The sequence below is a fragment of the Pteronotus mesoamericanus genome, unplaced genomic scaffold (assembly GCF_021234165.1).
Source record: "Pteronotus mesoamericanus isolate MK-2021 breed Mesoamerican mustached bat unplaced genomic scaffold, CSHL_Meso_final contig_50, whole genome shotgun sequence".
NCBI classification, from domain to species: Eukaryota; Metazoa; Chordata; class Mammalia; order Chiroptera; family Mormoopidae; genus Pteronotus; species Pteronotus mesoamericanus.
The window spans coordinates 28,863,955-28,878,938 of NW_026555186.1; the positions used below are offsets into that span (position 1 = coordinate 28,863,955).

At 43.5% G+C, this 14,984-nt stretch overlaps 1 protein-coding gene and 1 pseudogene across 1 annotated transcript; one reads left to right on the top strand and one right to left on the bottom strand.

The window, feature by feature from the left end:
* The first annotated feature begins 3,090 nt into the window (after positions 1 to 3,090).
* Positions 3,091 to 14,165, top strand: F2RL1 (F2R like trypsin receptor 1). Its single transcript, XM_054578263.1, has 2 exons — positions 3,091 to 3,172; positions 12,974 to 14,165. The coding sequence occupies exons 1-2, from the start codon at positions 3,091 to 3,093 to the stop codon at positions 14,083 to 14,085; spliced, it is 1,194 nt and encodes a 397-aa protein (XP_054434238.1). The 3' UTR covers positions 14,086 to 14,165.
* On the bottom strand, positions 7,051 to 7,449 carry LOC129074706 (mitochondrial import inner membrane translocase subunit TIM14-like; annotated as a pseudogene).
* Positions 14,166 to 14,984: the final 819 nt, after the last annotated feature.

Consider the following 14,984-nt stretch of genomic DNA (forward strand, 5'->3'; position numbering starts at 1 on the left):
GGGAATGGTATAGACAAGAGTTCCTGTCTTAATGGTAATACATTTTTTTCCTTGTTTTCCTTTATGTATGCAGTGGTTGTCTTCGTTGTAAGTGGGTGGATTCTTTCTTCCTTGAATGCTTGCAAGTAGGTAGATGAGTAGAAAGGGCACAGCATATTCCTGGCAAGATCTCTGATTTTTGTAATACGTTTTTGGACTCATGTAATGGAATTAAATATATCTCTTAATTCAGGAACAGTGTTGAGAGAGAGAGAGAGAAACATTGATCACTTGCCTCTCCTATGAACCCTGACCAGGGACCAAGTTTGCAGCCCAGGAATGTATCCTGATTGAAAATCAAACTGGTGACCTTTCGCTTTGCAGAATAATGCCCAATCAGCTGGGCCACACTGGTCAGGGTCAGGGCAACATGGTCATTCTTGAGATAATTAACTCATAACATTGTTCAAAAACATATTTTCTTGGGAATTTTGATGATTTGGGGCATATAAATTACCAGTGAAAATTTCAGCCCAAAACAGCTGGGTCTTGTTGCATTGTCCTCTGAAAAGAGGAAGATTCCTCCCTTAAAAGAGTCATTTTATAATAGGTGTCATTTCTTGAGTACTAATGGGCATTTAGATTAACATACATCCCTACAGCCACCCTATAGGAAAAGTACTGTGATTATCCCCAGATTTTAGATGTAATAGTAATAGCTCACAGATGGTGAAATGGCAGCTTAGAAAGATTATGGGGACACAATAGGGATTATCTCTTCTAGGGCGGTACTCTCAGTAGCAAACTGATCTGCATCAGGAGAACTCTCCCCTGGACTGGATGAGGAAGTCTCCAGTGCTGCTTCTAGAAGTTAACTTTTCCTGGGAGGAAAAGAGGGCCTAGGCTATTGCAAAACTCCATTTTGTAGGTAAGGTACCTAAAGCATAGAGAGGAAAGTGATTTCTCCAAGGTCACACAGATGTTAGTAAGGGAAGAAACCAGAATTTGCCCAAAGCGTTACATGATTTCAAAGGCTAAGCTCTTCCCACATTCCCAAAAGAACTCACTTGAGATACAGCACTGAGAGATGCCTAGGAGGTGGGACTAAGAAAGGCAGCCACTAAAAAGAATGGTCTCACTCACTGGACAGCTTTCCCTGGCCACTCTTGTCTGTGTGTGTGTTGGGAGGCAGTCCATTTCCGTTATTCAGGGAGCAATTATTCCACTTTTGTGGCATGTTCAAGGCCATTTGCTTCTCTTCATTTTTCAACTATTTATTTGTCTCCTCTTGTGAGCTCCTCTGTCAGGACAGAGGGAAGAGATAACTTTGGGGAAATGTGTTATTGGCGATATGGTTAAACAACTGGCTAACGTGACATTCTGTACAATTTTTTCTGCCTGAAGTATCTGGAACCCACATTAGTTTTATTAATTGGCCCTGTGGTAGGTTTAGTAAGATGTCACACGCAGGACACAGGGCCTTTATCAGATATAAGCTCCACCCTTCACACTCATGGCCCTGACTGTGGCCATCCAGTTAATGGCCGTTCAAAAATAAATGATGGCCACAGGCAACTGACTAACCAAACTTTGGTTTTCTCGGGAGGACCATGGACTCTCAAGGTTCAAACCTCTTATGAGGCTATCTGGACTCACCCAGTATCGCCTCTGAGCCAGGGAGGGAACTCCTTCTCCAACATGCTGGACAGATGCCCTTGTCCTTTGCTGCAAGCCAAGCAGTGATGTGACCCTCCGCCTCACCAGGCAGCCCTCAGGACTGGGATGAGTGGGACTTACTAGAAATCTTTCTCCATTGAACCAAAATCGGCCTCTCACTGTGGCTTCCACCTTTCTCTTTTCTGCTCCTCCACTACCCAGTAATTTAAATGGATAACAGTAAACTATTTTTGAGAGCAAGTAAAAAAGTAAGATATTACCAATATGATGAAGGCCCTGTGCACCAATCACCAATCTCACACTCCTTCTCTCCCCACCCCTCTATTTGCTTATACTTTTGTTTGGTCTGAGATCCCAATGTGAAAGAGGCGCTAGTGGAAGCATTTATAGTGCAGTGATTAATAGAAGAAAGTGGTAGGCATAGGCTGGAGTTTAAATGTGGTGGGTATTTACATCCTGTACCGATAACTGTGTAACTGTGGGCAACCTTATCCAACCTTTCTAAGCTCCATTTCCTTGTCTGTAAAATGGGAATAATAATCACACTTATTGCACAGGCTGCTGTGGAGATTAAACTAGACAGAACTCTGAAGTCACTTAGCACTTGACATTTAAAGTAGCTATTCCAAGTGTTTTCTCTCCCTCCACCTCCTAGACGGGAAAATGGGCCTGGAAGGGGTGAGGAGGTTTGTTGGAAGTCACAGCTAGTTAACAGCAGAACGGAAAGCTCATTCCAGATCCCTGACTTCTCCAGCTGGGAACCTTTCCTGCTCCCCACCGCTTTCGTTGGCTTATGCAGCGGTCCATTTTGCCGTTGCAGATTAAAAACCCACCCCTCATCCAAAGTGCCCATTCCGGGAAGCCTCTACCAATTACCGACGATCACCGCAGTGAGCTCGAGTCTTGGCTTTTTGCCATTTAGGAAAGGAGTGGTAGAAAGATAGAAGACACTGTCTTCTCAGGAGTAATTAAAGGTTAAAGGCAGCTCTGGGCGTTGCCCAGGCCTGGAGGAACCCTCGGTCCCAGCGTTCCTGCCATTTGCATTCCAGTAAGGCCACTTCACTTGGCCTATCCGGCCCGCGGGCGCCTCGGGCAGTCAAGGCACTACGGCTCCGGCACCTGGACCCGGGAGCGCCCCGAGGCGCGCGGGGGCGCGGGGGAAGTTGGAACAGGATGGGGGTTAGCGCCTGGCCGGGTGGTTAGGGGAGGGGCTCGGGACGAACGCAGGGGCGGGACCAAGGGGCGTGGCCTCCCTCAGGTGCGGCGAGCGGCTAAGGTTTCTCTGAAACTAAGCCGGCTCTGGGGAGGAGCGCAGAAGCTACAATTGGGGGCAGGTGAAAGGGTAGCATTCTCCCCGAGCAGCAAGTGGAGGTCTGAGTTTCGAGTTAGTTCCGGCGAATTCCCCGCCCGCCGGGCGACGGGACTGCTGGAAGGATGCGAAGGCCGAGCGCGGTGTGGCTGCTGGGGGGCACCATCCTGCTGGCGGCCTCTGTCTCCTGCAATCACACCGTCCCAGGTGAGCAACTTGGCCGAGGAGGGCTCGTGCCACTAAGGAGCCTGGGTCCGTGGCACCATAGGCAGGTGGTGGGAGCGGGACAAGTGCGCGAAGAGTGTTTCGCTACCGCCAACCACCTCCCCTACATCCCACAGCCTTGTCTGGGTGGCTTTGATGGGGGGATTCCAGTGCCCCGAGGGCAGCCGAATGGCACAACCCGGAGAGGCTGAAGTCGGTGGTAAGGCAGGGAAGGAAATGGAGTGTTCGAGTCTAAAGTGTACCCAGAGGGCTCAGCCTTCCTTCCCCTGGGCTGGCTTCTTTGCAAACAGAAAGTCATTAAGGAGCTTTTCGCACTCACCGGTGACTTCCCCCCGGCTGGTCCCATGGGAACCGTGGAGTTAGCTAGTTGGTGGCTCAAGGTGGGGAGGAGTAGGTAGGAGCCGCAGCGTAGAACCTTCTACCTCACTTTTTTTTTTTTTTTTTTTTTTTTTTGCAACACCTTCAGCCTTTGGAGTTCCCTCTTTGGGATCGGCGTTCAGACCCACCCGGGCCTGCAGCTGCTCTGGCACGGTGGACGGTTCGGATATGGAAGTCAGGGCAGGATCCCTCTGGGTTCCCCGTGTAACCAGCGCTTAGCTTAGTTTGTTAAGCCAGTTGGGCGCCACGCAGATTTACGAATGGAATGCTTGACCCTGACCTTTATTCGGCCAAATGACCTCAGGGCCTTGGCTTTGCGGGCCCTTCCTTGCCACCCCGAGCTTAACACTGGCGGCCACACAGGTCGGAGGCTGCCAGCCTAGAACGGACCAGCCCGAGAGCCGACCGGGGTGGTGCTCGGGTGCCAAATTTTTCACGCTACCGAGTTCCGCGGGTGCGCTGCCTTGGGTGTGCTCCACTCGTCCTGCGCGGGGTGGAATCTCCCTGGCTGAGCTGGCCTCTGAGGATGCGGGGCTGGGGGATGCTGAGAACGCGCTGCTGTGATGCTAACCGACCCCCGCTGTTTGGGGCTGCCTGGGTAGCTAGCCTTCCATGGGAAGTTTTTATTTCCCTGGGAAATTTGAAGACCTGCTGTAAAAGACAGATTCTCACTTTTCTCCTTTTCACAAAGAAATTGTGAAAGAACAAATCGCTGAATTTGAATTAAATTAAAGAAAGTGACTTACCTCTGGAGTTACAGCAAAGCATATTGCCGTGTATACGTGAAAACTGCACTGTCATATACATTTTATTGTCATCACTTACTCATTTGCAGAAGTATTGAAAATGATGAAGCCTTCTCCATTTACCTGGGTCTTTAAAGTTAGAAACTTAAAATTCAGGGGCTAAACTTAGAATGTTGAAACGTTTTGGGAAAACATCTGGGTACAGGTGATTCAGTGCTTTTATGATTCAGGCAGGTCCTATAGGAAGCTGCACTGAGTATTGGTTTGTTCTTGTTTACAAAGTGACTGGGCTGGGACTGGGGGATTCCTGGAGTATAAGGTGAACTTAAGTGAAAAACAACAACAAAAAAATCAAGTTACTTGTTAACCAGAACTATTTAATATTGCACTTTGGGTGTTTCCTTTGCATACTTTTATTCCTTTGTAGGGTAACATTCCTCCCAACTTGAAAACAAATGGATTTTTTTGTCATTTAATTTATTTTCTTTATTTTTTCAAATACATTTGTCTCTGCCTCCCTCCACCACCTTCACCTGCCCCCTCCCCCCCCCCTCCCCCTCCCCCTCCCCCTCCCCCTCCCCCTCCCCCCTCCCCCCTCAATCCTTCCCCTTTGGTTTTGTCCGTGAGACCTTACAAATGGATTTTGATTAAGAACTAGAGTATCGCCAATGTTTTTCCGCCCCTCAGCCCATGCCTTTGCTCATCCCCTTTTAGTTGGCCCTTCTGTGTTCTCCTCTGTTTGCTGCCCGACAGATAACAGCTTTGATCTTCCCAAAGGCCTTACCCCAAAAGCCTGCCTCATGGAAGGAAACTGCAGCCTAGAGTACAAACTTCTTAGCTTACAGATGCAGCCCACTGAATTGGTGGAGGGCGGGGGTGCAAGGAAAATACTCCCTCGGACTTTGCTTTCTTTCCTGTCACAACAGTAACTGATAATTATTTGTGTAAATATGTTAGGTTGTCTCCCCACTGGATTGTGGACTCTCAGAGGCCAGGGGCCGGCTCGTCGTCTCCATTGCCATGGTCCAGCACAGTCATTACCTAAAGGACCTCAGTAAAGAGTAAATGAGGAATGAAGTGAAGGGATTTGCCCAGAGTGACATGGTGGTTGATGGCAACTGGTCATTTAAATCAGCTTCTTTCAGGCACTTTTTACTTTCTACTATCTCACAGGCCTAGGAGGTCCCCTATGATAATCATACTATTTTTTTCTTTCAGAGACCGAAACTTCCATTGTCTTTGTTATTGATTTTTAATGATACAAGTAATATGTAAGCACTGTAGGGTAAAAGTGAGGGGGAAAAAAGGAAGAATTCAATTAAGTATTCAAGTAACCACTGCTCGCATTTCAGTATAGGTCCTTTCCCATGCTTTCATGCATCTATGCATAAAATACGTATTCATAAATATACAAAATCTTTTTGTCCAAGCCTGGGCTTATATAAATATATAAGTAGCATGTTAGTAATTATGAAACATTTTAAACGACTAAAATGTAGGAGGATGTATGTATCATGCTTTCTAAATTGGTTCTCTGTTGCTAGGCACATAGGTATTTCCAATGTATTGTAATAAGAGAGAATGCTATAATGAATGTGAAGATGGGATTTTAAATTTGTGTTCGTTTCCCAGCTTGCCTTGTAGTTACTAGTTAACCTTGATAGGTGATGTTTTAGTGAAGTCTGTTTTTGACTTTCTTAAGCTTTTTTTATTAGCTGGGCAAGTGTTGAGAGGAAAACAGTTCATCCTGAAAGAACACATAAGAATTTACTAAAGTGTACCTACCTAGGAAGAGATACTTGGCAACCAAAGCTTTTTATTTTTCAGTCTCCGCTCCCAAAGTTTGGGAACAAAAGAAGATTTGAAGCGAGGAAATAGTAGGGAAAAGGATACAAGATGAGGGTTAACACCAGTCAGGTACTTGCTTTATACTTGGTTCAGTGAGGATTGCTTAAAAAAACAAAGTGCTTGGAAAGTTAAAAGTTTTATACACATTTTTTCAAAATTGTACAAATGCTCTGATTCTGTTTTGCTCATTAGTTTATTTTGATTAGATTCTTCTTATAAGTGAGATCATATGGTGTTTGCCTTTCACCCACTGGCTTATTTCGCTAAGCATAATAGTCTCCAGTTATTTCTGCTGCATAGTATTCTATTTTGTAAATTTACCTCAGTTTTTTAATTCATTCATCTACTTATGGGCACTTAGGCTGTTTCCAACATTTGGCTATCGTGTATAGTGCTGCTATGAACATTGGGGTGTATAGGTTCTTTTGAGACGATATTTTGGGAGCTAAATTTGCTTTTATATTCAAGGTTCCAAGCAGTTGAACCAGCTAGCTCTCTATATCTTGACAGCCTTTCCTCCCAGTGAGATGAATACGGACCAATTCCATCATAATATTTATCACATTGTATTTTACTTACCAGTTTATCAGTCTCCCATTAGATTGTCATGTTGACTTTGCCTCAAAGTAGATACCAAATTATTTGCTAAATGAGTAATGAACAATATTTCTGTTTAAATGGTATGTATTTATCCATAATTATTGAGCATTAATCTCCAAATAGTCTATAATCTGATTTAAAATCTTCAAACTTCAACAGGAAATTTATATCAAGGCTTTGATTTAGTTTGTGCTAAATTATTTTTAAAATTTATAGCTTTGAGGCATTTTATTATTAAAAAACTGGTACTCATATTCATAAACTAATAACTCAAAATTCACCACACATTTACTTCATTTTTTTTGTTTTACCTTCTAGTAAATCTTTAGCTTCATTGATTTGGGCTGCTATATAAGGAGATCCCCTCTTGTATGGGTAATTTAAAAGCATAATTTGTCGATAAGCATCTCTTATTTTTCCTTTATTTGACAGTAGAGCTTACACCTAGTGTTAATGCTGCTTCCCGTTTTGTCATTGTGTGTTCAGACCCCTCTCTGTCATAGCCACCACTGAAGGCAGATTTTGGTAGACTTTGAAAAACTTGTTTGACTTGAGGCTCCACATACATTGTGGCTTGTAAAGGTAATGGTCTGCAAATTCTACAGCTGCAATTGTCAGTCCAACTGATTGCTCTGTAGTGGCCGTGGCTCCTGCTCCGCTTGGCTCCCCAACCTCCATGGACAGCATGGTTCATCCCAGCCCTGGGGCCCCAGCCACCAGTTCCACACCTCTACCAGAAAGCAACACAGCCACCATCATTAGCAGGGACAAATGTCCAGACACCGGTGCATAAGGAAAACACAGCAGTGGCAGCCTGTCCATACTTTTATAGGAGGAATATTATTCATTGTATAAAGGTCATAATTTATTGCACTACAGTCATGCACCACTTAATGATGGGGAGACTTTCTGAGAAATGTGTCACCAGGCCATTTTTTCATTGTTCATACATCATAGAGGGCATTTACATAAACCTACATGTTGTAGCCTATTACACACCTATGCTACCTGATACAGCCTATTGTTCCTAGGCTACAAACCCACACAGCATGTTACTATACAAAACAACACCAGATTAAATTAAGCACAAGAGAAAATGATGCAATCAAGAGATGCAATAAACAAAATGTATAAGGCTGCTGCTGGTATAACACAGCATACTGTTTTACAGCAAACTTTTTTAATAAGTAGACTATGTTCTAAAATTACAAAAAGTATAATATAGTAAATATGTAAACTAGTAACAGTCGTTTATTAGCATTATCAAGTAGTAGGTACTGTACATAATTCTATGTGCATAATTCTACTTTTATACCATTGGCAGTGCAGTAGGTTTGTTTACACCAGTATCACTGCAAATGTGAGCCATGCATTGCACTATGGTGTCATTAGGTGAAGGAATTTTTCAGCTCTGCCAATTTTATGAGACCACCATTTTTTTTAAGAATTTTTTTTTCTTTCTATTGATTCTAGAGAGGAAGGGAGAGAGAGGGGGAGGGAGACATCAATGTGAGAGAGAAACCCAGTGGGGACTGATCCAGCAACCCAGGCATGTGCCTTGACCAGGAATTGAACTGGTGACTTTTCACCTTGTGGAATGACGGCAACCAACTGAGCCACACTAGTCAGGGCAAACTTTAGCACACTTACTACATCTCCTCATTTCCCAGCCCCTGGCAACCACTAATCTATTTTTGCCTATGTATGGGCCTATTCAGGACATTTAATATGAATGGAATCATAGAATACATGTTCCTTTGTAACTTTTTTTTCACTTCTCATAGTCTTTTCATGCTCCTCTGTACGGTAGCATGTATCAGTACTTCCTTTTATTGTAAAGTAAGAGTCTATTGTATGCATATACCACATTTTGTTTATCCATTCATTTGTTGATTGTCATTTGGGTTATTTCCACTTTTTGGCTGTTATGAATAGTGCTGCTGTGAACAGTTATGTACAAGTTTTTGTGTGGACATATGCTTTCATTTGTCTGTGTATACCTAGGAGTAGGAATTGCTGGGTTACATAGTAACTCTCTGTCTGATCATTTGAGGAACTGATGCAATTTTTCCACAGCAGCAGTAACATTTCACATTCCTACAGTAGTGTCTCAGAGTTCCAATCATTGTGGTTTTTTGAAATAAATCCAGGTATAATTTAATCTATGGCCTTTAAATCTTTTAATCTATATGTTTCCTTTCACATCTCTTTCTCTTTATTTTTGCCTTGTAATTTGTTCGGAAGAAGCCAGGTCCTTTTTCCTGTAGCAGTTTCCAAAGTCCAGATTTTGCTGAGTACATTCTTGCAGTACTATTTAATATGCTCCATTGTCCCCTTTCTTTCCATTAAAATGGGGTCAGATAGAGCTGCTTGATCAAATTTAGCTTTTGTTGTTTTGAGGTTTTTGCAAGGTTATTTCACAGCTGCTGCTTCCCTTAGACACACAATGTCTGGTTATTATTTTTTGTGATGTTAGTAACTGAACAATCAAAGCCTAGATTTTCCTTCATTTTATAAAGCAAGCGCTATAACCTTTAAAATAGATATACTGAAGGAAGAAAAATGGATTTTCCTTGTAATAATTCTAAAATCTTGGTGGCTTTATGTCCTGCAGAAATGTAGGCTAACTCATTGAATTTGTCTCTGGTGGGCTGCTTCTAGGGATATCCTAGCTCTTCAAATGACAAGTTTCTCAGAACATTAATCTACTACTCATAGTTACCAGCCTTGCCACACCCCTCTCTGGAGAGCTGGTGAACAATTCTGGGATGGATGGAGAATTTACAGGATTCTCTTAACCTCTGAAAGCCTTCCAGAACTTGTGGATATTAATACAAATAAATATGTAAATTATTGGAGGAAGGGCTTACTTAAAGGGGGTGGTTTTTAAATTGTAAACCTTTACATTTAGAATTTTCTGTTTGAGCCCTGGCTGGTGTGGTTCAGTGGATTGAGTGCTGGCCTGCAAACCAAGGTGTCACCAGTTCTATTCCCAGTCAGGGCACATGCCTGGGTTGTGGGCCAGGTCCCCAGTGCGGGGTGCACAAGTGGCAACCACACATGGATGTTTCTCTCCTTCTCTTTCTCCCTCAGTTCCCCTCTCTCTAAAAATAAATAAATAAAATATTTTTAAAAATTTTTTCTGTTTGAGAAGATGTGAGGAATTAGCACAAGTTATGCTTATCTCCATGAACTCCATCATGTAACCTCAGGTCAGGACCTCAGGTACAGTGTGGCATAGAGTTAGAACCACGGATTCTAGAAATGGAGAGGCAAGGGTTGAATCCTGACAATTCTTCCTAACAATTGTTTTACCTTGGGAAAGTTACTCAATTTCTTTGTGCTTCAGATTCTGCCCCTATGAAATGAGGATCTAATGAGTCCCTACACCATAAGGTTGTGAAAATGAAATGTTAATGCATGTCAAGTGTTGAAAGCAATGCCAGACACATATGAGGTGAGCCCTTATAAAGCATTAATGCTCCCATTTTTCCCAGCTCAGTCCTTCCAAAGAAGCTAAGGCCACATTGGGGTGAGGCCCTCGCTTCACCTGGCAACTAGTCCTGTGTCCCACAGCGCTTGCCCACACATACCATCACCTCTGCCTTGGAGCTCACCTGTTTCTACTTGGCTCTTATCCTACTGGATGATGAGGTGAGAGTGACACAGGATAAGATCAAAGCCCTCGTTAGAACAGTCTGTATAAATCGTGAACTTTTGTGGCCAGGCTTGTTTGCAAAGGCTCTGGCCAATGTCAACACTGGGAGCCCAGGCTACAATGTAGAGGTTGGGGGACCTGCCTGAGCAGGGGGTCCGGACCCTCCATCACTGCTCCTCCACCCAGTTGAGAAGAAAGTGGAAACAAAGAAGAATCTGAGGAGCCTAGTGATGACACCAGGCTTTGGTCTTTTTGACTAAAGCTTTTTGTGACAAGTCCAATAAAAAGCTGAAGTCTTGAAAAAAAAAAGTTAGCATTGCCCAGAACGGTGTGGCTCAGGTGACTGGGCGGCCTCAGTAAAACAAAAGGCCGCTGGCTCCATTCTGGCCAGGGCCTGTGACTGGGTTGTGGGCGTGGGTTGTGGGTTTAGGCCCGGAAAGAAACTGATTGATGTTTCTGTCCCTTTTTTTCTCCCTCCCCTCCCCTCTCTCTAAAAATAAATAAAACCTTTTAAAAAAAAAATTAGTGTTTACTGGTAGTCAGGTAGTTTTTTTGTGGAGCTGTGCTCTTGTAACCCCCTGCTGGGGGCTGTGTGGTTTTGTTGCTGACGGGGCCCTGCTGGGGCCCTAAAGAAATGGGCGGAGGGCTCCCTTCCACCTTTGGTGTGGCTTGCAGAGCATGTCCTTCCATCGCAGGTGCGTGGAACATCTATGTCAAGGGCTATGCCAAGGGCTGTGAGGACCATAAAGGAATTATGACACAGCCCTAGAATTAAAGAAACTTACAATGTTATAGAGGGACCGCTTACCATTTGGGGGCTTGAGGTGAGTTCCACAGACACCTCACCCATCTGTAAATAAATCAGTACTGTTCTCTTGGGGTGCATCACAATTAGTCACCCTGTTACCTGGTTTTGGAAACCATGTAAGTGGTTCATGAAATCAATGCAGAGGGTGGTGATTGGCTTTTTATGAGAATGGAATAGGACATAATGGAAAGTATCAGAGTGTTTCCTGCATTATAAGGGTAATCATTATTTTGTGAAACTTACCTTTCTAATATGGATATTTGTATTGGAACTGGGTTATCATACAGGGTATGTTTCTTACTATGAGTTATAGTCAAGTGTATGAAGAACGCTGTAATGTGTAAGATTATTATTTTCATTTAAAATAATTTATGTTCTTTCAAAAATTATAAAAGAAATAGGAACAAGACATAGGTCTATCCTATTCATTTCCTGTGCTATAACAAATTACCAAAAAACAGTGGCTTCAACAACAGAACTTTGCTCTCTCACAAGTTGTGGAGGCCAAAGGTTTGAAACCAAGGTGTCGTCTCTCTGAAGGTCCCAAGGGGAGAATCCATTCCTTGCCCCCTCTAGCTTCTGGGGGCTGTTGGCATTCCTTGGCTTATTTCTCAGCATTACTTTGATCTGTCTCCCTTTTCACACCTCTCCTCCTCTTCCCTCTGCCTTTCTCTTATAAGACACTTGCCATTGGATTTAGGGCCCACCTGGATAATCCAGAATGATCTCATATGAAGATCCTTCATTACATCTACAAAAACCCTCTTTCTAAATAATGTAGTGATCACAAATTCTAGGGATTTGGACACGGACATACCTCTTAGGGGACACCTTTCAACCTTCTACACTAAGTGAAAAAGTATTGATCTCCACACCTTCTAACCCTCCACTCAGGCCAGCTACGCATCCTGCTGAACACAGGTGCAGAGTTAGACAAGGAAAAAGTGGTGACTAAGCATGAAAATTATCAGATAAACTGGTTTAACATCCTCCTGGGCCAACTGTGCTATACTTGGCCCTGTTTTCTCTGCATGGCGGAAGGCCTGCTCTTCCCCAGAATTACAGTGAGATTCTTCAGTGTCCTCAGATTGTCCCTCATTTTCTTCTGCAGGTCCACGGACACTTGTGTGGGGCAGGTTGTAGACTGAATACGTCATTCATTTGTTTGTGGTTTCTAAAGTTTAGTTTATAATAAGGGGGATGAGGGCATAAGTTAAAGTTGCCATGTTCACAAATTTGGGAAGGTCTCTAGAAGGCCCACACAGAAGTGGGGGGAATCCCTGTCATGGCTGAAATTATCCTTGCTGGCGGAGAGGGAATGTCCTTTGTGCTCCTGGGAGTCTCTCCCTCTGTCAGGTGTTTGGAGAAGGCATAGCTGGCAGGCCACCTCCGCCAGAGTGAGATGGCCATCATAAGGACGGTTAGGAATTATTGGGTATAGACAGCTTGTAAAAATAAACTGAATACTATCAGTTTTATTGAGATTCATAGAAATCAATGTTATATTGTACATATACTACACAACCCTCCAATTTAAAAAAAAAAAATTCTGAAAAACCAAACAAGGAAACAAACACCAAGCAGTAGGAATCCCACCAATCCAATCGCCCTAGGAAAGCCACTGTAAGCGTTCCGTGTATTCCTTCTGTCTTTATCTAAATTAAAGTGCTTGTACTTGACCATACCAGCATTACCGCTGAAACGTTGATTTCAGTAATGACCCTTGTCTTGCCTTTCTTGTGCAGGAGTCAATAGATCCAGTAAAGGAAGAAGTCTAATTGGTAAGATTGATGGCTCATCTCACATCCCTGGGGAAGGAGTTACAGTGGAACCAAGATTTTCTGTGGATGAGTTTTCTGCCTCCGTCCTCACTGGAAAACTGACTACTGTCTTTCTTCCAATTGTCTACATGATTGTATTTGTGGTTGGTTTGCCGAGTAATGGCATGGCCCTGTGGGTCTTTCTTTTCCGAACAAAGAAGAAGCACCCTGCTGTGGTTTACATGGCCAGTCTGGCCTTGGCAGACCTCCTCTCTATCATCTGGTTACCTTTGAAGATTGCCTATCACATACATGGCAACAACTGGATTTATGGGGAATCTCTTTGCAAGGTACTCATTGGTTTTTTCTATGGCAACATGTACTGCTCCATTCTCTTCATGACCTGCCTCAGCGTACAGAGGTACTGGGTTATTGTGAACCCCATGGTGCACACCAAGAAGAATGCAAACATCGCCATCGGTATCTCCCTAGGGATATGGCTGCTGATTTTGCTGGTTACCATCCCTTTGTATGTCGTGAAGCAGACCGCTTACATTCCAGCCCTTAACATCACGACCTGTCATGATGTTTTACCGAAGGAGGTGCTGGTGGGGGACATGTTCAATTATTTCCTGTCTCTGGCCATTGGAGTCTTTCTGTTCCCAGCCATCCTTATGGCTTCTGCCTATGTGCTGATGATCAGAACACTTCAGTCTTCTGCCATCGATGAAAACTCAGGAAAGAAGAGGAAGAGAGCCATCAAACTTATTGTCACTGTCCTGGTCATGTACCTGATCTGCTTCACTCCTAGTAACCTTCTGCTTGTAGTACATTATTTCATGATTAAAAACTGGGGCCAGAGCCATGTCTACGCCCTGTACATTGTAGCCCTCTGCCTCTCCACCCTCAACAGCTGCATCGACCCCTTTGTCTATTACTTTGTTTCAGAAGACTTTAGGAATCATGCAAAGAATGCTCTTCTTTGTCGAAGTGTCCGTACAGTAAAGCGGATGCAAATATCCCTCATATCAAAGAAATCCTCCAGGAAATCCAGCTCTTACTCTTCAAGTTCAACTACCATTAAAACCTCCTATTGAGTATTCCAGCTCCTCCAATGGAAGTCTCGCAGGAGGATTTGGAGCTTGCTTAATGTTACGGGGATATTTCTGTTGTTTCCTAACCAAGTAGGTCTTTTTCACATACCATGTATATGCAGCACCTCTCAGGATTGCTGGAAGCTTCCCTGTATGCATGAGGAAAATCCACCAAATGAACACAAATGTAAGTCTCAGAATTCCTGTGCTCAGATGCTCCTAGAAATGGAACTTGTAGAAGCAAGAAGTGTGCTTTTTAGAAGGTGGCAAACAACCAGAAACCCAGTGATTTGCAAGAACTGGTCTTGGTGTGAAGACTAAATTCTTAGCTGAAACAACATTTCTTTTACATTGGGGGTTAATAACAGTCTTATTAGGGCTTACGGGCCCTCAGAGATGAACAGTCCTATTGGCTGACTTGACAGATGAGAACAGAAGAGGCGAAGGAGCTGCCCAGAGTCAGGCTTTCAGCAAATGGCATCGAATTAGGATTGGACAGCAGAATTAAAATGGTCAGTGGGCTTCTTGTACCAAACTCATCGAAATCATGGTGGATCTTATTTAAAAATGCAGGTTTGTCAGACTCAGGAATGGAGGTCAGAGTGTGGGAACAGGGCCTGGGGACCTGTATTCTAACAAGCCGCTGTGTGATGCTCACACACACCAGGTTTGTGAACCACTGGCCTGGCTGCTGCTTCCACTTTTAAAAAGAGAAGCAAACAGAATGCTTTGTGTCTCTCTTATGTTCCACTTATAATGAAATTGGTTTGTTGACTTACTGGGTCTTTCAATTTCTTTATTAATCTTGAACTTTTATATGTATCATTATCACTGAGGAAAAAACAGCGAGGATTTTAAACATGAAAATACAAATTTTGTGTAACTTTACCGACTTCAGCGAA

Bases quoted from the DNA above. Each gene is read 5' to 3' on its own strand.
- F2RL1 (XM_054578263.1), top strand. From the start codon at position 3,091: ATGCGAAGGCCGAGCGCGGTGTGGCTGCTGGGGGGCACCATCCTGCTG. The intron at 3,173-12,973 runs GTGAGCAACTTG...TTTCTTGTGCAG, and splicing joins CTGCAATCACACCGTCCCAG to GAGTCAATAGATCCAGTAAA.